The 22,497-nt window shown below is 34.8% G+C and overlaps 2 protein-coding genes across 4 annotated transcripts in view; one reads left to right on the top strand and one right to left on the bottom strand.

The window, feature by feature from the left end:
- The window catches only part of LOC149804795 (EH domain-containing protein 3-like), a 35,582-nt gene extending 34,343 nt beyond the window's left edge, over positions 1-1,239 (bottom strand). The window contains exon 1 of the mRNA XM_089944623.1: positions 253-1,239. Coding sequence (XP_089800749.1) covers positions 253-1,167 — 915 coding nt within the window. The 5' untranslated portion in view covers positions 1,168-1,239. The remainder of the gene's footprint in view (positions 1-252) is intronic.
- Positions 1,240-1,321: 82 nt separating this feature from the next.
- On the top strand, positions 1,322-17,770 carry LOC149804796 (protein yippee-like 5). Of its 3 annotated transcripts, none has more exons than XM_089944629.1 (3): positions 1,322-1,497; positions 6,362-6,473; positions 12,217-17,770. In XM_089944629.1, exons 2-3 carry the CDS (start codon positions 6,365-6,367, stop codon positions 12,468-12,470), a joined length of 363 nt encoding a protein of 120 aa, XP_089800755.1. In that variant the 5' UTR covers positions 1,322-1,497; positions 6,362-6,364; the 3' UTR covers positions 12,471-17,770. The 3 variants fall into 3 exon arrangements, with proteins under 3 accessions (XP_089800755.1, XP_089800770.1, XP_089800761.1); XM_089944644.1 differs by having other exon boundaries at positions 1,323-1,391; XM_089944635.1 differs by having other exon boundaries at positions 1,325-1,463.
- The last annotated feature ends 4,727 nt before the right edge of the window (positions 17,771-22,497 follow it).

The raw sequence follows: 22,497 nt of genomic DNA on the forward strand, positions 1-22,497 counted from the left end.
CAAATAAATCATTCTGTGAATTTGCAATAAATTGTTTACGGGCTACTAATTGTGATCAATGTATATATCCTGGCATGGCCATTATAAGGGTGGGCAGTACAGGTGACCAAATACTGTTTGCTGAATGTATTTACCATTTATCCCACTAATATACAGCCAAGTGTTAGTCTGGGAGTAAGTGATGAACTATTATGATTAAAGCTATTAAAATGTCAAATGCATTGAGAGAAGTAACCATGATACAACTATTACCTTTGCAAGCCTTGCTCTCTTGATAAGATCGTTCAACTTCCGTAACACTGCATTCCTTGGCAAGCCCTGTAAATCATTGAATAGATCTTTCTCTTCCAGTTCAAACAGTTTACGATTCATATCAAAGTGAAGAGGATGGTCCCAGAATGATCCTATGAAAACTCTAGCAACTTCTGGGGTATTGATGACCTTGCCAAGCGACCACATCAAGGCTCCATATACCCGCATTAACTGTTGGTGGTCCACCATGTCTGCTTTATTTAGGACTATTCTGATCTTGTCATCATATCCCTTAATTGCATCTATTGCTCGACGAAACTCATCTGATATATCAAGTTTGTGTGCATCAAACAGAAGAATGATCCTATCAACTCTTTCTGCAAACCACTCCAATACACCACAAAAGTCATACCCACGGTCCACTCTTTGCTTCTCTCCAGATAAAATACCTGGTGTATCTATAACTGACAGACTCTCAAGGACTTTGTTCCTAACTGTGGAGCATTGGAAGCGGTTCAGGAAGGCGTTACCGAATTTGGACAGAGGCCGAAATTGTTTTTTGGGGTCTACGACCAGGGCATTGCCAGGTATCACTCCATCCTGTTCTCCATCCATAATCACAATAAACCGGTCTGTCGTTGGCTCAGGCCCGATCCGCATGCCTGGGAAGTCTTGTTCCATGAGATACCTAATAAATGTTGTTTTTCCCGTGGAGTATTGACCTATAAGAAGAATCATTGGTTTGGAATCGAAATCAGGGTCATCCAACTGGGGAGAGTGAAAATCGTGAAACTTGTATGCCTCTTCGAGGGGTAATAATTTGGTTTTATACAGTTTCTTGAGTCCTTCTGCAACATTTGCATAAACTTCTGGTTCTTTTTTTCGCTTGTCGTCGTTTGTAATCCACCGCAACATTTTGCCGGTTTAACTTCGTGACTAATTTCCAGTTGCTTTTGACGTTGAATAGGCAAAGCTGGGAGTGTACACATACACGGAAGTGACCTAAGTCAGATCGTCTGCACACGCGCCATGATCTTTGACCGGCTAACATTAAACTGAAAGCTGACGTCACGAATGTTTTGGTTTTTGTTACAGCTGTAGTGAACCCAAATTTGTGTTACTTTTTATCAAGCAAAGGGGTATTTTGGCGATAAGTTGTTGAAGACAAACGCTTTAATCTGCATCAGTCATCAGATCAGACTTATAGAAAGGTTAAATTGTGGAGATATAAGTAGAAATACAAGGGTACATGTTTTGTTACAAGTATTTATACTTTCCACCAACCCCCAATTGTACAATAGCATTTACATTAATCGTGCTGTAGGGCATTTGTCATTTTTATTTTTTGTCGCTATTCAGATTTAACCATGCAGGCACAATTAATTCACTGGGTAATAATGAAAGCTAATTATTGCCAACTGAATTGTGGTGTTCTTAATTGCCAATTTTGCACCATCACATACTCCGAACATTGTACTGAATTGTTTTCCTGTTCAGGATCTTTTATAGCTCGTTCCACATAGATTCGCGAATTATTCGTATCCGTAACTCAGTACATTTTCAAGCCATCATCATTAGGTGTAGCTACATCTACCTCGTTATTTTACACGAAGTATTTGAAACGAATTACATACTTTTAGCTGCATTTACTGACATTGACATGAAAATATACTGAATTACAGATAGGAAAAATTCGCGATGCAATGTGGAACTAACTACTGTGTTGTGATTGATTTAGATTATTAACATAGCTTTAACAATTTTGGTTATATCACTATAATGTCTGCAGGGTGGCAATTTATAGTGATGTCTAGTGCTGGGGCATTCTGCCTCAGAGATGTAACATTTTGTCCCACCCATTCATCCTGACACCAGGCCGACCAGTCCTAACACTAACCTTTTAATGCTGAGCACCTGCCTGCTAGTACCATTTTTATAAGTCTTTGGTATGACAAATGAACTTCAGTATAGATTCCTCTGAACTGGATACTGTCATGTACTCAGGGCATTTTTTTTTAGCAACTGACTATCTAATTTGGGGAGGGAGCTGGAAGTTTTTAGTTTTATAAAAATGTTCACATCCCAAATAACTTGTTAAAAAATGATCTTACTCTGATTTTTTATGTTATTGTGGGTTGAACACCATTTTTCAGCACTTTATTAGTTATATATAGCAGTCAATAGAATTGTTGGTGAAATAGTCCCGACCCACATTAAGCCACTGGCAAGTTTTAACACATTCCCACATTGTTAGAGCCCAAGAGTCTGAACCCATGCTAACAGAGGTGAGATGGCAGTGATTGGTGTAGGCAAGTGCTTTAGACCACTTGGCCACTCACAGCCCTACTCTGATTTGTAGTAAAGCATAACTATTTAAATCTATTAGTTGATAAAAATAAATGTTGCTCTGCTAAAAGAAAGACTTACTCCAGATTAGTAAGTTTTGGTTCTTTTCCTTAGGTAATTCATTTGACACTTGTGCAAACTCTGTTTGATCATATTTTCATTTTACAATATGCATATTAGTGATTGTAATTTTACAGTACTGTTAAGTCTGCATTCACTTTGTAATGAAGTAATCTAAATTCAGACTCATTCAGAATTGTGGTCTATCTTAGGAAGCATAGTATTTATTGTTATGCTTCGATGGTCCTAAACATAGTAATAGAAAAGAACGAAAACCTACAAGTTTTGTAAAATTCAAGAAATAAATTTATTTGCCTTGAATACAAAGTAAAAATTTGAAAAGAACATACAGTATTGTAAATTAAATCCCAGTAGTCATAAATTTTCTATCAGAATCACAGATCATGAGTAACTTTGACAAAAACCGTATATACTTTTTTATAAGTCAAGTCTAACTGCCAACTGCATGGGCCCAGATGTTCTGGTGCATTATGCTCTGGCAGATCTGGGTCTGTTTTATTCTGTTAGGAGTAATCCAGAGGACAAACAACATAGACCCAGATTTACTGGTGCATTATGCGATGGTAGATCAGAGTCTATGTTGTTTACAGTTAGATGTATCTGGATCTTTAAGAATAAAACTTGCAAATGTCTGTATCAGTCTGACATGCATCTATTGCATCCTAAATGAAACCAGTTTGTAAAAAAGGTGACCTAAAACCATAGGTAAATACTAGTATGTGAGTAGTGATAACAAACTCTGAACAATGCAAGTTGTAGATGTACATGGAGAACTGTGATCAAATCAGCATCCAGGTCTTAACAAAACTAATCCTATTTCTGGAAAAAATGAAGAAGGGACTGTTTACTTAATTTATTGACTTTTTACATACGCACACATACACACATGCATGCACACACACACACATTCGATATCTGCCCAGGCTAGTAAGAATCAGCTGCCTTAGTGTATCCCAGGAAAAAGGTTCAGATTTTCTCAACATAATATATAGCCAGATAAAGTGTGAAAAGTGCAATTAAAAACCAACCAACCAACATCCCTATTGATCCATATGTGCTATCATCACAAGAGACCTAGATCTTCTGTTATACACAGTGGCTCCTCACTGTATACCAAGATCTTCATCATATACTGTGATCAGAAAATATATACCCAGATCTATCATCATATGCCATTATCCATTATTATATATCCAGAAGCACCATTACATTCTATCACTCTGGTGGACTAGTGGTTAGAGCATCTGCCTCAGATGTGGGAGGTTTTGGGTTCAATCCCCAGCTGAGTCATACCAAAGACTTACACAAATGGTACTAACAGCTGCCTCGCTTGGCACTCTGCATTAAGAGGTTAGTGTTAGGATGGGTCAGCCCGGTGTCAGGAAGATATTACTGGGTGGGACATCATGCGACATGTCTGCAGCATGATGCCCCAGTGCTAGACATCACTATAAACTGCCACACTGTGGACATCGTAGCAATATGACTGAAAAATTGTTAAAGCTGTGTTAAAACTCCAAATCACACACACACACACATACTATTACATACAATTGTCGATCACTCTAGACCCAGGACTGCTATCATATACAGATCTGCCATCATAAACATCTGATTCAGTTTCTCACCTTAGTTCAGCTCTACCATCATTTACAGGGTCCTTTGCTATAAACCCTTATTTATCTGCTGTCCTGTTAGTAATACAGTGATTTCAGCTCTAGATCTGCCATGATTTTCAGTTATTTAACATTACAGACTCAGAATTATGATCAGTTGCCCCTAATTATAGACCCAGAACTTCCATTATATACAGTGGTCCCTTATTATACTGCAGATCCAGATCTGCCATCCCGGTCCCTCACTATTAATCCAGATCTGCAATCATATGGTAGTAGTGATCCCTCACCATAGGTTTGGATCTGCCAGCATATACAGATTTCTCTCATTTTACAACAAGAATTACCATCATATGCAGTTTTCCTCATTATAAACCCAGAACTACCATCATATAAAGAGGTTTCTCACTATAGACCCAGATCTATACACCGGTCCGTCACTGTAGACCCAGCTTTGCCACAATATACATTCATTTTGGTAATTTAATATAGATCCAGATCTGCCATCATATACAGATGTCCCTCAGTAGACCCAGGTCTGTCACAATATACAGTGATCCCTCCCTATATTTGCCACAATGTATCGGTAAAACCCATAACAATGCAATGCTTGGGAGCCAAAGAATAACATTTTGATATAAGTGGGATCATGTTAAACATTTTTCGAAAAACTTCCCCATAGAAAATGTGCATTGAAATTTCAATGTCATCAGTTTTAAGTAACCACTTGATCATATATAATTTGTTTTGTTCACTGGGTTTCATCAGACATTGAGTATACTTTCGTTTTGAATTGTATACATGCCAGTATGGCAGAAACAGTGATGTTAAGGCAACATTAAACACAGTGATGGGATTAAAAATCTGCTTGGGATACAAATAATGTGCTTTTCCAAGAGAATGTATTTAGGATGTTAAAAAGAGAGGTCACCTTAAATTAAAATATGTGAGCCATGCTGTCATCGTATTATAAGTGGAATTGCATTATAACAGGGTTTACCTGGATAATGGTCCCAAACTACAGATCCAGATTTGCATCATATTACAGTAGTCCCAAACTGTTGACCCAGATATGCTTTTGTATACAGTGGTCCTTCACTGTATAGCCAGATCTGCTATCATATCCTTCATTATAGATCCATATTTGCTATTATATACAGTGGTCCTTCACTGTATAGCCAGATCTGCTATCATATCCTTCATTATAGATCCATATTTGCTATTATATACAGTGGTATTTCAAACATAAACCAAGATCTGGCGTTATATACAGTGTTTCCTCAACAGAGATCCTTATTTGTTGTCATATGCATTATACCTTCACTATAGAACCAGATATACTATCAGATTTAGTGGTCCTTCAATATGGACCTAGATATGCCAATATATACATGGATATGTCAATATACAGCCAGACTTGACATCATATACAATGTATATACATGGATATGTCAATATACAGCCAGACTTGACATCATATACAATGTATATACAGGGACAGGTCAATATACAGCCAGACTTGACATCATATACAATGTATATACATGGATATGTCAATATACAGCCAGACTTGACATCATATACAATGTATATACAGGGATAGGTCAATATATGGCTAGATCTGCTATCATATACAATATTCTGACAACGATTCACTTGATACCAGTGTGCTAGTTATTTAATTTTGATAAACTAGAGTGTTATCTATGGAACTTCTTGTATGGTTTGATATGATGTCATCAGAAAAGTTTGAGATGTAAATGCCACAGAGGCGCAGCTTTTGTTTTAGAATTTATCCCTGTGTAAAATTTTACTATTCAAACTCCATGTAAATTAAGACTCTTTTGGAGGATATTGACTGATTTTTGTTGCTGAGATTGAAAATGATGATATACATGTACTCAGGTTCACACTAATTTTAACATTTTTTCTTATACTGTATTGGCCCAAAACATGTGTATTATACAAATGCTTCTTTCCTTTTCAGATTATTGGTTTAAAATATATCTCATCAGAGTCTTTAAATCAAAATATGATTTTATAATTTGTATACAATTTATTTAAAGGAAATGGGTCGCATATTCTTGGAGCACCTTGGTGGCACTCGCATATTCTCCTGTGCAAGCTGTGAAACACCTTTGACAAACAGAGCAGAGCTGATCTCAACTCGTTTCACAGGTAAAAGCAAGAAAAATTACTGCTGTGTAAACCCAAAGGACTGAGGTTTTGTTGTTTCTGATGTGATTGTTGTAGTTATTGTTTTAATCATATTGCAATTGTCAGTTTGTGTACACTGGTTCCCCTCCTGTGAGGTCAGTACCTTCTGACCAACAAGCCACTTTGTCTGGCATAAAATCATGTATTCTCATGATTTTCTTCCCTTATGAGAGGTCATTCTTTTTACAGAACCATCATTGCATCAAAGAATGGGTGGCCTATGAGGAAGGAACCATTCTGTTATCAAATTAAAGGTAACATATTTATAGAATGGAAGCACAAATCAAAGCACAAATCAAATTTATGCATATTTTGACATTATTACAGTCCATAACCCACATTCAACATCTATGTCTTGTGGAATAAGTTAATATAAAGTGGGGTTTTTTTATTGAACTGCAGTAATCCTGAAAAGACTGCATGTGAAAACATACCACAACAAAGACATAGCTGCCAAGTGTTCAGTTTTTCCCGCAACATATCCCATATTTTGGTCCTGAATACAGATGTACATTTTTCTTGTTTAAAATCCATTTTATTTTACCGATAATTAAAAAATTACATTAAAATAATTTTCCATGCGATTTTTTGCAAAGAACAAGCACCAGTTTCCATTCTGAGAGTAAATGTATTGCATGCATTAATGTATATAGAGTTCTAAAATATGATTGGTTCATTCAAAATCTAGGCTAGCATGCCAGTCTTTAACCACCATATTGGATTACACAAAGCAGTTGCCACTATCACAGGATCTTCATAGTATTGAACTTTAGTCATGTCAAAAAGAAAAGCAGAAGATTCAGAATTTTCTCCAGCAAAGAAGCTGAAACAGAAATGGAAGGACAATTATGCCGTCATGTTTAGATTTGCGAAACCATCTAGTAAAGGATAAAACTTTGTGTTTTGCAAACTCTGTAATTGTGATTTCACTATTGGGCATTGAGGAGCCCATGACATAAAACTGCATGAAAAAGCTAATAGTCGTCAGCTTAATGCTTCATCATCAAAAACACAACCCAAACATACAGTGTTTGTAAATACCAGTGAGAACATTGATGTAGTTTGATTGGAAGTTTGTTTACTGAATTTCCTTGAGAAATGAATCTTTCTCTTGCAGTTGATAGTGTTGCTGGTGATTTATTTTGCAGACTTTTTCCAGACAGTAAAACCGCAAAGGATTACTTGTGTTCTAGAATGAAAACTGTTCGCTAAAAAAAATCACACAGAATTCAGATCATGAATGAAAGATGGTACATTGGAATCAATCGTGATTGAAAAAACAAAAGTCTTTGTCAGAGTGTGAGTGTGCTGCATTCTTGCACCTGAATGGGTACCCTAATGCAACATGGTGCCTATTCAGAAGGTGCAAGAGCACAACACATGCATCTTTCACTTTAAAAAATAAATTATTGTCCTACTTTACTGATGGTTGTTCATGTTGTAAATAGTTACATATGCATTAAAGTTTTAAAAATTAGTATTTGTTTCTGAAAATCAGTATTTATGTCATAAACTTTCAGTATTTTTGTATGTGCTGTTTTGTGCTCACTGATGATTTCTAATGAGTCAAGCCCTGTTGGAGGAATAATGATTTATTTTAAATTTGTTACAAAGCACAAACAAATTTTTTTCTTACAGAGAGATGTTTACAAATTATGAATTGTGTTTTTGATTAATACTATGAAAAAGAAATTAGCTGTACATGTATATCACAGACTGAACACTGACCACTCCGGTGGCCTAGTGGCTAGAGCGTCTGCCTCGGAAGTGGGAGGTTGTGGGTTTGAACCCCGGCCAAGTCATACCAAAAACTTACAGAAATGGTACTAACAGCTGCCTCGCTTAGTGCTGAACATTAAGAGGTTATTATTAGGACTGGCCAGCCTGGTATCAGGATAATGTGACTGGGTGGGACGTCATGCTACTTGTCTGTGGCTTGATGCCCCAGTGCTAGACATCACTATAAACTGCCACACTGCAGACATCATAGCGATATGACTGAAAAATTGTTTAAAGCTACGTTAAAAATCCTAATCACACACACACACACAGAGACTGAAGTGTATTACTATGCTGATAAAGAACAATTCAAACTGAATGTGTGCCCATTATGTCCTGAATGAATGAATAATGACTGAGTAATATAGACATGTTGGTGGATGTAAAGACTAACTATGGGTAATTTGAGTTCATTTATTGAAAACTACCTGTTTTGTTTGACATGGCTATGGACTTAGATTTTATGCAAAAAACATCCATATGTGCAAAAATTGTTTTCTAGCTGCCTTCAAAAATGAATCCCACTTGAACACCATTGTGTAATATAGGTTTTGTAAAGATGGGACGTTAATGCAAAGTTGACTGTAATTGTCTAGAAATAACTTTGTCACTTTAATCTCTGATTGCAAATAAAAGTAGGTATTACTGAAAAGCATGCCGAAATATATTTGGACCAATATTTCTCCTTTGGGATCCAAGGTACGGATCCATTCCTTAATTTCGTGATTGTAAACATAATTAAAGCTGAAGGAATGAAAGAAACTTACTAGATATGTAGTATAATGTAAGTTATACATGTATTTATTACTACTCCAAAACTACACTGGGGATAGTCTTGAAACTTTACATACACATTGACCCCAAGGTCTAGCTGATAATAAATGAAAACGGTGCAGTGCTCAAAAACTCAGTTAGCCAGGTGTCTGGGACCCCTCTAATTTCAGACTGGGACTCTCTTGTATTCTAAGTGAAGTGCCCATCAACCTTGTAGAAAAAAAATATATAATTTGCCTGTGATAACTTTGATCATGCTGATGAAATGTGGAAATTTATTTTCAAGATGTTGACCTGCCATAACTCACCATGTCATGCTAAAAACATGATTTTTGACTCCCAAAACCATTTTGTTTAGAAAACACGATTTTCAGTAATCTTCAAAAATCAAAACAAAAAGAACACTACTTCAGTATATGTCCGTTCCATGTAGCATGTACAAATGTTAAACATTCATGATTGGAGCTAATGTAAAACTCTTTTGAGCAGTTCAAATAGCGGCAATTAAAAGGCAAAGAGGTCAGGTATAAACCATCATTTCATTTATTACAAAATAGGCTGACAATAGCTAGTGTGATATGTTTGAAACTGCAGTGGTTGCGTAAGTAAAGATCACAAAGTGGAACAACCCGGTCTAGGTCAATCAAAGACATGCTAGATTGCGTATCATTGCTTTGAATGAGAATGTTTAACCCATCCATATTAAAGATTATTGACAAGTTTGTGAACAGCTGCAATGTTTCTTGAAAGTTAGATTTTACTCCATGTATAAAATGGATAGCATGATTATTACACTTGTCAGAATAACAGTTCAAGTTTGATTCATTTTTTAATGCAACTTGAATGCAATTAGTCATTAGCAAAACAAGCAAACTCCAGTAAAACAAATTTTGGAAATCCTGGTTGATGGAGTTTTACTTGGTGAAGCATACCAGCAAAAGTTATGGGGGTGCATTTAATTTTTTGAATATACCACAAAAAATATATCAACATATGTCATTCCTGTGTGTACTGTGTCTGTCAGAATAGGAGCTCCACCTGTATGTAACATATTGAACACACTGAATTGAACATTCAGATTAGTTCTCTTTTTTATTACATGTATTTGGTATCTTGATCTTGTTAAAATACTAACTATTAATTGACTGAAGCTTTTTAGAATGATTTTGGCCATGAAATGGATTGATTGAAAGACAATCATGAGCACATGTTGTGTTTGCATGGTTGATTTGTGTTGATAAATCATTACCTCCCTTAATGGACCGAGGCGTTTATTACTGCTGTATTACCTGTAAAGCCCCCATTAAATTTGAAAATATTATGCCCCCCCCCACAAATGAAATGGTAAGACCCAAATGTGATGTATATTCATTTTTTCCGCAAAGACAAGCATATCTCATGATCAGACTGAATTATATACAGTTTGACAATGCTAACATTTTCCTCGTCCAGATCAAGTTGGTTATGACCAGCATTCGCTCATAGAATCCAGCAGAGAAGTTTGAACAGCAGTGCCATCTTGTGAGAGTAGTTATGAAGACTAATGACACTTTAATTACCTTCAGACCCCCCTACTGAACTCTATTGGATTCATGTTTGAAGTGTAGCAATTACAATGTTATGTGACAAATATTGAAAAAGGGGATATTTTGTCATATAGAAATTGGAGTCCGGACATGTGGAATTTGAGTCAAGGCTTGTGATTGTTTTTTAGTCACCAGCTCTGAGCCTATGTCTAAAAAATAATCTTTGAGCACTGTGGTGCTGCTTAGATAACCATTACAACTGCCACTGCAGCGTTCTTTAGTGTTGAATATTTTGTTATTGCCACTTGTTATGAATAGATAGTCATATCAGCAAGGGGTTTTCACTCAATACATCTTATGATGTGTACATGTAGTTGATCCTATATGAAAATGGTATTGATCTGACATCATGTGACCAACATGACAGCCATTTTGAAAATCTTATCACATCTCCTGAATAGAAAGTCATACTGATATGGGGTTTTCGTCAGAAGACATTTTTCATAGATAAAAATGGTTGCCACATAAAACGTGTCAAAAATCTTAACTAATTCAGAATGGATGGTCATATCAATATGGAGTTCACTAAAATACTTTTTATGATATTTAGCTAGTTCTGAATGAAAATGGGGCCATTCTCACATCTAGTATGGCCACCATGGCAGCCATTTTGATAATCTTGTTATCCAGTTGATTCTCCTGTACAGAAATCATACCTACATGGTCGTAAATAAAAATGGTGCCAGCAAACACACATTCATACACTACCACACTAAAAGCATTTATTTATGAGAAGATTTCATGAAATAAACTGCCAGTTTATGCATTTTGATTAGAATGATACATGTTTCACCGTATGTTTATAATGAGAAGTGCTTCAGGACAACAGCGATCATTCTTCAGCGCAGCTGATGGTTAGTTTTGGCAATTTAATCTATTTGTAGGATTTTTAAGCCTAAATAAATTTGTTTGATTTATTTTAGAATTTGATCAGTTGTAGACATTTCACACCATAATTATTAACTTAGTGGTTATTTGTGTTTGTATACATGTTTACTTTAACTATTCCTTGCATATAGCAATACCAGTACTCTAAGGTGTTGTACTTTTTATTAGTATGTTGTTTTCTGCACTTTAATACAAATTAACTTTTTCAGTTGTGCAATGTGGTAATTTTTTGTAATGATTGTATTTCATTTCCATTTATGGCAAGACGTAAATTTGAACATCCTAGTTTAATTAGTTAAAATTTTAGAGTTAATGAGCATCAAATTGTCACCATCATAAGCCTTAAAGTTAAGATATTTGATTTCTCAAATTAGACAAAATTTTAATTTCATCCAATCAGATTTTTATGACTCAGTCCCATGTCCAGATTTTTGTTTTGTTGATGCAGGTGTTATAAGTCAGTTTTGGGGTAATTAGCATGAGATCACAAAAAAGAAATCCAGGTGAATGTTTCCCCATATGCATTATGTGTTTTCTCACTAGACTGTACATAACTGGTATTCAGAAAATGTTCCAAGGTTACACTTTAAGGCAGTGGTTGATTATTTGGGAATATGGTGGTGTTAAGTGATAGTTTCAGACAAGACTCAGAATTAAAGAATTTCTTTACTTGATAGGCGCAACAGGTCGAGCATTTCTGTTCAACAAAGTGGTAAACTTGACATTCAGTGAAGTTCAGGACCGAGTGATGTTGACTGGGCGGCACATGGTACGGGACGTGTCCTGTAAAAACTGTGATGCCAAGCTGGGATGGATCTATGAGTTTGCCACAGAGGAGAATCAGCGTTACAAAGAAGGGAGGGTCATCCTGGAACGAGCCCTGGTTACTGAGACAGAGGGTTTTGAGGAGCCGCTTGGTAATGACAGCTAGTACGTTTACTTAAATTGTGACATATCAAGAACAAAATACTGTGCTCAGGCAGACCTTGCACTGGAACTGTTGGATGTATTTGAAGAGTGCATCACATCATGTAAACTTGATCTCTGAACTTTGTGTGGCAGTACTTTCCCAGACTCATTCACGGATAAAATTTAGTATCTACACACATTGCAGTCTGGAGCTAGGTAAAGACTTTCATTTGTTTATATATCAGGAAGCTCATTAAATCTCATACAGCTCAGGCATGGAGTTCATTACATTGCTGCTTAGCTATTTAATTAATCAGTAACAAAGTCATCTAAGTTTTGTGTAGTACTTGTTCTTTACTAATAAAATTAAAGGAAGTTGAGACAATTAAAACATGTAACATTACAACTACTGTAGATAATCTCTTTCCATATAATGAAATGTCCATTTGAGTTTGATATTCAACAAAACACCCACACATGTTGGACTGAAAAAGTGCTCACACTGTTATGGGTAATAACTCATACATTGCTAAGATCATGTTAGCATGCTTTATGGAAGGGAAACAGATGCTAAACCAGTTAAGAACATCATGATTGTTGGTGGGGGGAGTTACCATCATGCATGCCTGATGTACCACTTCGTGGAAAAAATATTTATCTCAAAAACTGGTGTTATATGTGCTTTGTTCACTAGCTGTATTAGTAGGGAGAATACACCTCCAAGTTGCAGAAATCTTAGCTTGAGAAAAGGAAGCTAACTCCTCAAATATTTAGATATACATAATGGGTACACTGGTAAAGACAGTATCAGTCTGCTTTTTATGATGATCTCACCAAGTCTAGATCATGCAAAGAGAGCTAACTCTTCTAGCATGTACATACACATGATGGAGTATTATTTAGAACAATATTAATGTGTTTATTATAATGAACTTTAATCTCACTAACTAATCACCCAAATCAACATTTTACTGCACAGTGTAGGTGCTTGTAGGTGAGAACCTCATTCATGTTTATTTGCATGTAAAACGTTGACTTTTTTTAAGGTTAGAAAGGGTGGCAGAATTTTTATAAAAAACATGAGTGATAAACGCTTCTCCATTTGACTGCACCTTTAAATTTCAAGAATGTTGTTTTATTAGTTTTGAGTTTTTCAAGAAATATTAAGTCTGAGTTAAACACAGTCAAAACAAATAAATGAAAAAAATATCCTATACACTGTCAATGGATGAAAACATCCATTACACTATCAGTAGATGAAAACATCCATTACACTATCAGTAGATGAAAACATCCATTACACTATCAGTAGATGAAAGCAACCTTTACACTATCAGTAGTGAAAACATCCATTACACTATCAGTAGATGAAAACATCCATTACACTATCAGTAAATGAAAGCAACCTTTACACTATCAGTAGATGAAAACATCCATTACACTATCAGTAGATGAAAACATCCATTACACTATCAGTAGATGAAAGCAACCTTTACACTATCAGTAGATGAAAACATCCATTACACTATCAGTAGATGAAAACATCCATTACACTATCAGTAGATGAAAGCAACCTTTACACTATCAGTAAATGAAAACATCCATTACACTGTCAGTAGATGAAAACATGATTTACGCTGTAAATAAGTGAAAATATACCATACCATACTGTCAGTAGATGAAAATACACTATACATGTACACTGTCAAGAGGTGAATATGTACAATACACTGTTAGTAAATGAAGATATAGTGTACACTGTAAATAAATAAAAATATGCAATATTGTAAGTAGATACAAATATGCAACACTGTTATAGATGAAAGATACACTATACACTGTCAGTAGATACAAATATACAACACTCTGTCAAAAGATGAAAGATACACTCTACATTGTCAATAGATACAATTATACACTACTCTGTCAATATATTAAGACACTATATGCTGTCAGTAAATGAAATTATACCATACAGTCAGTAGATGAAAATATACAAACATACTTTTTTCTTCACCACTTTAGGTGCAAGTTCAAAAACTTAAATGCACATTTTCTAGTAGCATTCATAAATGCAAAATATTATCACAGACTTTAGTATAATGAATTTTGTATGGTGAAATTCATTACTTGGTATCTAATTATTTTTCAAATACTAACACTGATAAAATGTATTATTAGTATCAATGTTGTACTACAATCTGAATCACATGGAGCTGTACACATTAATGGTGTACATATGTAGTTTAAATTTAAAAGTCAAGGATCAGTTCATCAGAACCAACCAAACACCAGTTGTAATGAGTTTGAGATATTTTCTGTTTTTCCTTGAAATAGTCATTTTTGCTCTGAATTTTGAGGATTACTACTTGCATCAGGTTACTTTACAAATGCTCATGATGACTGGTACATGTGATTTAAGACCAATACCTTTCAATAAGAGTATATATCTGAACTGGTCTCTCATTGATCTAACTAACATGTTCAGTTGCTGTGCAAATAAAAAACATAAAAAATTAAAATCTTAAAAATAAAATATTACAAATAAAAAAACTTTAATAATTTATAAAAAATGAAAATTATGATTTATGAAAAATCATTCTCAAACACTTGTTTCATTTACTTTTCAGTCCAGTTTTTTTTTCCTTATTAGTTTTCACACCACCAACTCATACAAACACATTTTTCTGTTTATTCTGGGTTATATATGTTCAGCCAAAGACAAAATATATTTAAAAACAAGCATATATTTTGTGTTGTTTTATGGAGCAGTTCTCAAGGCTTATCCATTTTTCACAATGTAACAAGGCATGCAGTTTTCTTCAAGCGTCTTACATCCACTTGTTTTTTTAAAAAGATTGTAGACATTTTATTTCATTTTACAACTGGTTTATAGAAAGTGCAGAATAGTGTGCAGCATAACTGATCAGATTAAACTCATGCTCAATGCATGTGATAAGCTCAAGTTATCATTATCATTTAAGGCCTTTTTTGTCTCCAGTCCTGCCCTTGGAAGCTTTAAATGTCTCCAGTCCTGCCCTTGGAATCTTTAAATGTCTCCAGTCCTGCCCTTGGAATCTTTAAATGTCTCCAGTCCTGCCTTGGAAGCTTTAAATGTCTCCAGTCCTGCCATTGGAAGCTTTAAATGTCTCCAGCTTCAGTTTAGGTTTGTTTTAAACCTCGTATTGCGGTTGAGTATGAATTAATCTGAGACAACTCAGAAAAATCACAACTAATCCAGATATTCACAATTTGATCCAATTGGTCAACAGGACTGTATTTAAAAATTAGTATACATTCCAAAATCATACATCTTATTTTTATAGATAAAATTTTACTCTATATATTTCACCACAGTTTGGTGCGGAAATTTCCCAAGAAGTCATCACATTTTCCCCAGAAAAATATTGGCATGTATTTTTACCACATATAACAGAAAAGACTGCATTACAGAATTTTCCATAATGGATTTGACTTCATTTCAAATTTAGTCATTACCGATAATTGACTAGCATTCTCTTATACAATTCCCCTTTCTCCAAACATTTTCTTTTCAAATTAATGAAAGCTGGATTTATTGCAGAATTATGCATTTATACATGTTTCATTGCTAACCAATTTAATTCATTAATATTGTTAATAAAACATCAAAAATATGTTTCACTAGTGGGCAATAGTGTTTACAAACTAAAAATCTTTATATAACAAAAAGCTCTAAATTTTTTGTTGCCAGAAATGCTGTTTTTGAAATTAATCACGATGCGAAAAAATATTTATGGCCATTGGCAATATTGGAAATCACTGCTGGTAAATACAGTGGTAGTGTACACATTATAACCCAATAATACAGAGATATTTGTGTATTTTTGTCACTTGCATGTATGTAGTTGGTGTTATTTGTGAAAATAGACTGATTGATTTGTGAAAAGATAAAGAATCTTCATACAGCTGAGAACTATGAAAGGTGATATCATTTTTTCTTTCCTAAGCAAATATTTGTTTGTTTTTGTATGTAATTTTATTTATATGAGTCATTTTCATTGTATATTTTCAGAGTAAAAAGCAAAAAACTTTAAGCCAGCATGTGATGTTTTCATATCAACAATTCTTAATGCTGTATAGCATACCTGACCTTTGCATTTCTGTAAACTAATTATAGCCACCAAAAATATAATGAATGCGTTAAAATTTGCCTTGTAATGATTAACTGTAATACGTTTATAGTCTGATGTGCCTCTAGGGGTTTGCTATTTGATAAAACACCAGCTAAATGTCAAATGCTGATATCTTTGTATTTATATAATATTCACTTGCACATTAAAACATATTTCAACTCTGTGTTTTAAAGGGACTTTAGACATAATATCTTCCTATAATTTATATTATAAATACTCTTGGGTAGCCTGTGCATTTCATATATTTGGCTTTGGTTATACCATACTGTTTAATTAATCAATACCTGGTTTAATTGATAAAACTATTGTGATCATCACATGGGCCTAAAGACAAAATGTTTGCTGTTTTATCTCAGATATATGTATCGTATGTAAATAAATTTTCATATTTGTTGGACATCTTGTTGCTAGGGATTTAGCATGTTTTCCAGTAAATTGTATTTCATTTTACATTAATTTTGTAAAAGAGAGACTACTGTCCTCCTGTTGTTTTGTGGCTGAAATACTGAGTAGCCTACCCTTACAGTGTAAAGTTCAGGTATTATTTATATGCCTAGATTGTTAACAAAGACTGTTTATTTTATTGTTTCTGCTTTGGATTGGCTCCAGGTGAAACATGCTGTATGCTTGGCACCAAAATCATGAAAATTATCAGATATTGACTCTAGAACTGCAAAAGGATGCATGCCTTCACTACTTGGAAGCCCCCTAGGAGCAATTTTAGAAATTCATCTTGTTCAGAAATAAAGGGGATGCACTGAATGGGAACTAACAGAACAGAAAGTCTAGTGTTGTAGTTTAATGTATCTGAAACAAACAATATCCACCATCACTGACAATTTTAGGCACAATAATTGTAAATTAAATTAAATGAGGTGGATAACTGTCCGAGGACAGTCGGTGAAAGCAGTTTGTTTGAAGGAAATGTCCATAGTAATTTGAATGTAATTGAATTTAAGTATACCTGCAAGTTCAGTGACATTCAGATTACTAACACACTTACTGATGGAACATACTTTTAATATACTCTGCATTGAGTTTAAATGAATCCAAGTTGCTGTACAGCCTTTCTTTAAATATTGTTATGATACTTTTCCATCTGAATTATTCATTTTTTTTGGTCACTGAAATAAAAAAATTAAGAAAACTTTTGAATTATTGTTGATTTACAAGTTCAAAATAAATGAGGTCATTCATTGTCTGTTAGCTGTAGCACAATTTTTCATTGCTGGTCCTCCCAAGCTACATGAAAGATAACCACCAAACTTTATGGATACATTCATCCCAGGTTTAATTGGTCCTAAATAAATTTGGTGCCCTTTGGATGTCCAGTCTTACTGTATTGGTACACGTTTTTGAAAAATCCACTAAAGGTCATATTGACATAGGTTTTTCACTAAAAGGCTTCATAGAATGTTTACTTGGTTCAAAATAAAAATACATGTAGTGCCAGTCTGATGTCCAATTTGGCTGCCATGATTGTCATTTTTAAAATCTTGTGTTATTGCTACTAATGAACAGATGGTCATATTGACATGGGGTTTTCATTACACAAAAATGTTGTTATTGCTACCCTTGAACAGATGGTCATATTGACATGGGGTTTTCATTATACAAAAATTTTATTATTGCTACTAATGAACAGATGGTAATATAAACATGGTGTTTTCATTTTATAACAATTTTGTTATAGCTGCTAATTAATGAACAGATGGTAATATAAAGATAGGGTTTTCACTAAAAGATTTCTGATGATTGTCTGTCGATGCTAAATGAAAAAATGGACATGACCTCAGACATCCAGTCTTGGAAATCTTGTTATTAATGTTGCTTGTTGGACATGTCCTTAGACATCCAATCTTAGAAATCTTGTTATTAATGTTGCTTGTTGGACATACCTTAGACATCCAATCTTGGAAATATTCTTATTAATGTTGCCTGTTGGACATGCCCTTAAACATCCAATCTTAGAAATCTTGGTATTAATGTTGCTTGTTGGACATGCCCTCAGCCATCCAATATTGGAAATCTTGTTATTAATGTTGCCTGTTGGACATGCCCTTAGACATCGAATCTTGGAAATCTTGGTATCAATGTTGCTTGTTGGACATGCCCTTAGACATCCAATCTTGGAAATCATTTTATTAATGGTGCCTGTTACAGATTTCCTCAGACATCCAATCTTGGAAATCTTGTTATTAATGTTGCCTGTTGGACATGCCCTTAGACAATCAATCTTGGAAATCTTGTTATTATAATGTTCTTCCTTAATTTCTAGAAGTATCAAAATAGTTTTCATTAAAAAAAACTTCATATATTATCTAGTTGATCCTAAAATAAATAGTACCAATCTGACACATGCATGTATGACTGTGATTGTAGCCATCTTGAAGATCTTGTCATCACTTAATCAGAATGGATGGATATATATCTAAGTGAGGTTTTCACTTAAAGACTTACAATGTCTCAGTGATACTAAATTGATATGGTGCCAGTCAAATTGCCAACATGAATGACAATTCTTTTTATCACTACAATTCTCCTATAGATACATGAGGTTTTCACCAACAGACATCTTATCATGTCTGTTTTGTGGTAAATGAAAGCTATATTGGTATAACATTCAATATTACTGGTCTTGTAATGGTTTCTTCTCCTTAAATGAATGGCTGTATCAGTATGTGATTTTCAGTAAAATACTTTGTCTTATATATAGTTGGTCCTCAAGGAGAAAGGTGCTGATGTGATGTCCAGATATGCCTTCAGTGGTGGAGATTATGAAAATCCTGTTTTACACTGTAGCTATCTCCCCTGCATGTATAGTCGTTGTGATGTGGAAGTTTATACCAAGAGATTTTGTTTGATATTTAGTTGGTCCTTAATACAATGGTGCTGTTCTTAAAAATCTTATTATCGTTTGTCATCTTTAAGGGATGGTTATATTTGCAGATTCAGAAAATTGTTTATGCCTGCAACCCAACAGTTATGTCTTTTGACAAGATTTTTAAAAAAAATCATAATACTGCAATACATTGGAATCAGCGAGTAAGAGCCTGACATTATGTGGCCAAGTCCAAGGTCACCACTTGTTATTTGAAAACCACTGCCATAAATGATACCTATAAAGATAACATTTTAAAGCATTCCTTCAAGATTTAAGCAATCTTAGAATATAGGTATATTTTGCTATTGTCTGAGACAAGTTCAATGACCATCTGTCCATGATATCATTTTAAATGTCAAAGGCAATGCTAAAGAATTGTACTGCACTTACAGGTATTTTGTGAACATGTTACCTCCAATACAAGAAGATATTTTTCTTACCAAATTTGGTATATTGGAGTTCGTGAGGAATATATAAGAAGGTTTAAAATCTGAGCAGTTAAACTAAATAAAGGGTCTTGTTTTGGATTTCTGGAAATTATTTCAAGCCATGAGATCATCAGACCTTCAGGAGATAACTTCTATAGCTTGACCTTTTGTTATTTTCAAAATGGAAATACACAGCATTTTTTCCTCTCTAACAAAAAACCCCAAACAAACAACGTGATGGAGTCTTCTGGGAAGAGGGTTCAGTTAGAAAGTTGGAAACAAATTCTGCATTTCTTAACTTGTAGCAGAATTGTCTGTATTGTGTTACAACTCTATGGTCAGAAACTTGTAACAGAAATAAACGAAACTAACAAGTTTGGTAAACTTAACAAACAATTTAATTATCAAAGTTATAAACATTAAATGTGAGAGGTAATTGCAGTACTTTGAAGTGACTCCAAACTAATCCTTAGAAAGGTCTATAAAAGTCCTAAATGAATTAAAAATTCCTTATATATTTCAAAACTGGAAATGTACTGGTCCTCTAAGAACCATGACATTGTTAAGATGGCATTATCCTGAATTCCTTCAAATAAGTTATAACAGTTCTGGAATAATAGTATAGTTCAATAATAAGCACTTTCTGTTTCCACTGAACAGTCCAAACAAAGTTTTTTCCTCACGAATAATATCTACATACAATATCAAACACGTCTGCAGACTTACAACAGGAACACAAGAAATGTGAATGATTCCAAAATCGGACTGAAACTGATTACTCAGTTCTCTTTTTATACACACAGTCCATTACGACTATATTTCGCAGTAGACCCCACGTGTCAATTTTCTACTCCTGTCTGGTGTGAATGTTGTGGAAAAACTCGGCAATTGTTTGTTGAGAACAGTGGTATTGATCCTTTGAATGAAGCTTCTAGCATCGTCAGGCTTGCGGTATAATTTCATAAGTCTACCATCGTCAGGCTTGCGGTATAATTTCATACGTCTACCATCGTCAGGCTTGTGGAAGAATTGCATATTCAGGAAGCGGCTATTGGTTTTTACAATGGTCGATGGTTATGATTTCAGTGACCCACTAATCGTATCCGAACTTCGTAGATGTCTAAGGCACATACGCTAAACTCGCTATCCTAATCGAGAACTGAGAACTATGTGTGGCGTTTTTACCATGGATGACCTTTACGAAAGAACCGACGACTTCAGAACTTAGAAACCCAAGGATTTTTCATGGTAGAAACGCTGGAGTACGAAAACGAACGACTTTCGAAACCTGACCCGCAATTTCAACTTGTCGTATAAGACTACAACGTTAAGGAAATCGAACCTTTAGAGGGTTGTACCAGTGTCACAGGCCTGTTGTGCGATCTAATAGATAACAAATAAATTATATTGTCTGTTCAGACTGACTCCATAAACAACAGATCGACTTTGAACATGAAGAACTCCTAAAATAAAATTTCTTCCACTCAGGGACTTGTACTATCTCGTGATTGTTGCCTCGTCATTGTAACTGCAAACTGATGTTACGTCAGGTGTTGAAATCTGCAATCATCATGAATCTTTCTCGTCAAAAGTCATGTTCCACCGTTCATGTCAAGTAGTGAACATTGATGTGTTAACACAAACATTAATCTCAATAAAGGACATATACTTTGTCATCAAAAGTCATAATCCACACAAGATTATACAAGTGTGTTCAATACACCGTTGTATAAATTACGTCTTTCTTCCCACGAAAAATGGATGCCACATATCGATTACAACATCATACCTTACGACTGCTACTGAGTATATAAGATGCAGATTCAAAGGGATGAGAGCGTTGGCAACAGAGACTACGGCAGAGAGGAATAACTCATCTCTAATTATGTTTTCTAAAAACAGATATTGTGATTTTGCCAGTAGACTGAACACATTCATGTGGAAGTGGCAAATATATCTTGAGGGACCTACACCCAAAGCTTTAGCTAGAGCATGAGTTATGTAACTGGTCTCCACACGGTCACTACAATCACTTGGTCAGCTCAGAAATGGGTCTAGGGACTATCGTCATCATTATGGACACTAGCAGAATTAATATACCCTGTGAATTTTTAAAGACCTGTAACACTTTTGTCTCGGATTTTATTTACTAGCTGACCATCGTTTACAAAGTTATCGGCATCAAATGAAAATACATGGTCTCAGTGAAGAGTATAACTTTGCTCACGAGACAATCAATTTATTCAAAGGGTTTGAAATTGGTGCCAAATGCATTTCAGGAAGATATTGGCTGCACCTTGTCAGCACATTGTCATTACCAAGTATTTTGTGTAGCCTGCGCATCATCCCCGCAGAGGAATGATCTACGTCTTGGAATGATCATCGCAATGGAATGATCTACGTTCTGAAATGATCATCGCAATGGAATAATCTACGTCTTGGAATGATCATCGCAATGGAATGATCTACGTTCTGAAATGATCATCGCAATGGAATAATCTACGTCTTGGAATGATCTTCGCATTCGAATGATCTGCGTTCTGAAATGATCATCGCAGTGGA

The sequence above is a fragment of the Sinohyriopsis cumingii genome, chromosome 2, assembly GCF_028554795.1.
Source record: "Sinohyriopsis cumingii isolate HCF-2022 chromosome 2, ASM2855479v2, whole genome shotgun sequence".
Lineage (NCBI taxonomy): Eukaryota > Metazoa > Mollusca > Bivalvia > Unionida > Unionidae > Sinohyriopsis > Sinohyriopsis cumingii.

What these genes read in the sequence shown, in the direction of transcription:
- LOC149804796 (XM_089944629.1), top strand. Translation starts at nt 6,365, where the DNA reads ATGGGTCGCATATTCTTGGAGCACCTTGGTGGCACTCGCATATTCTCC. An exon ending in GATCTCAACTCGTTTCACAG is followed by an intron (nt 6,474 to 12,216) that starts GTAAAAGCAAGA and finishes TTTACTTGATAG; the next exon opens with GCGCAACAGGTCGAGCATTT.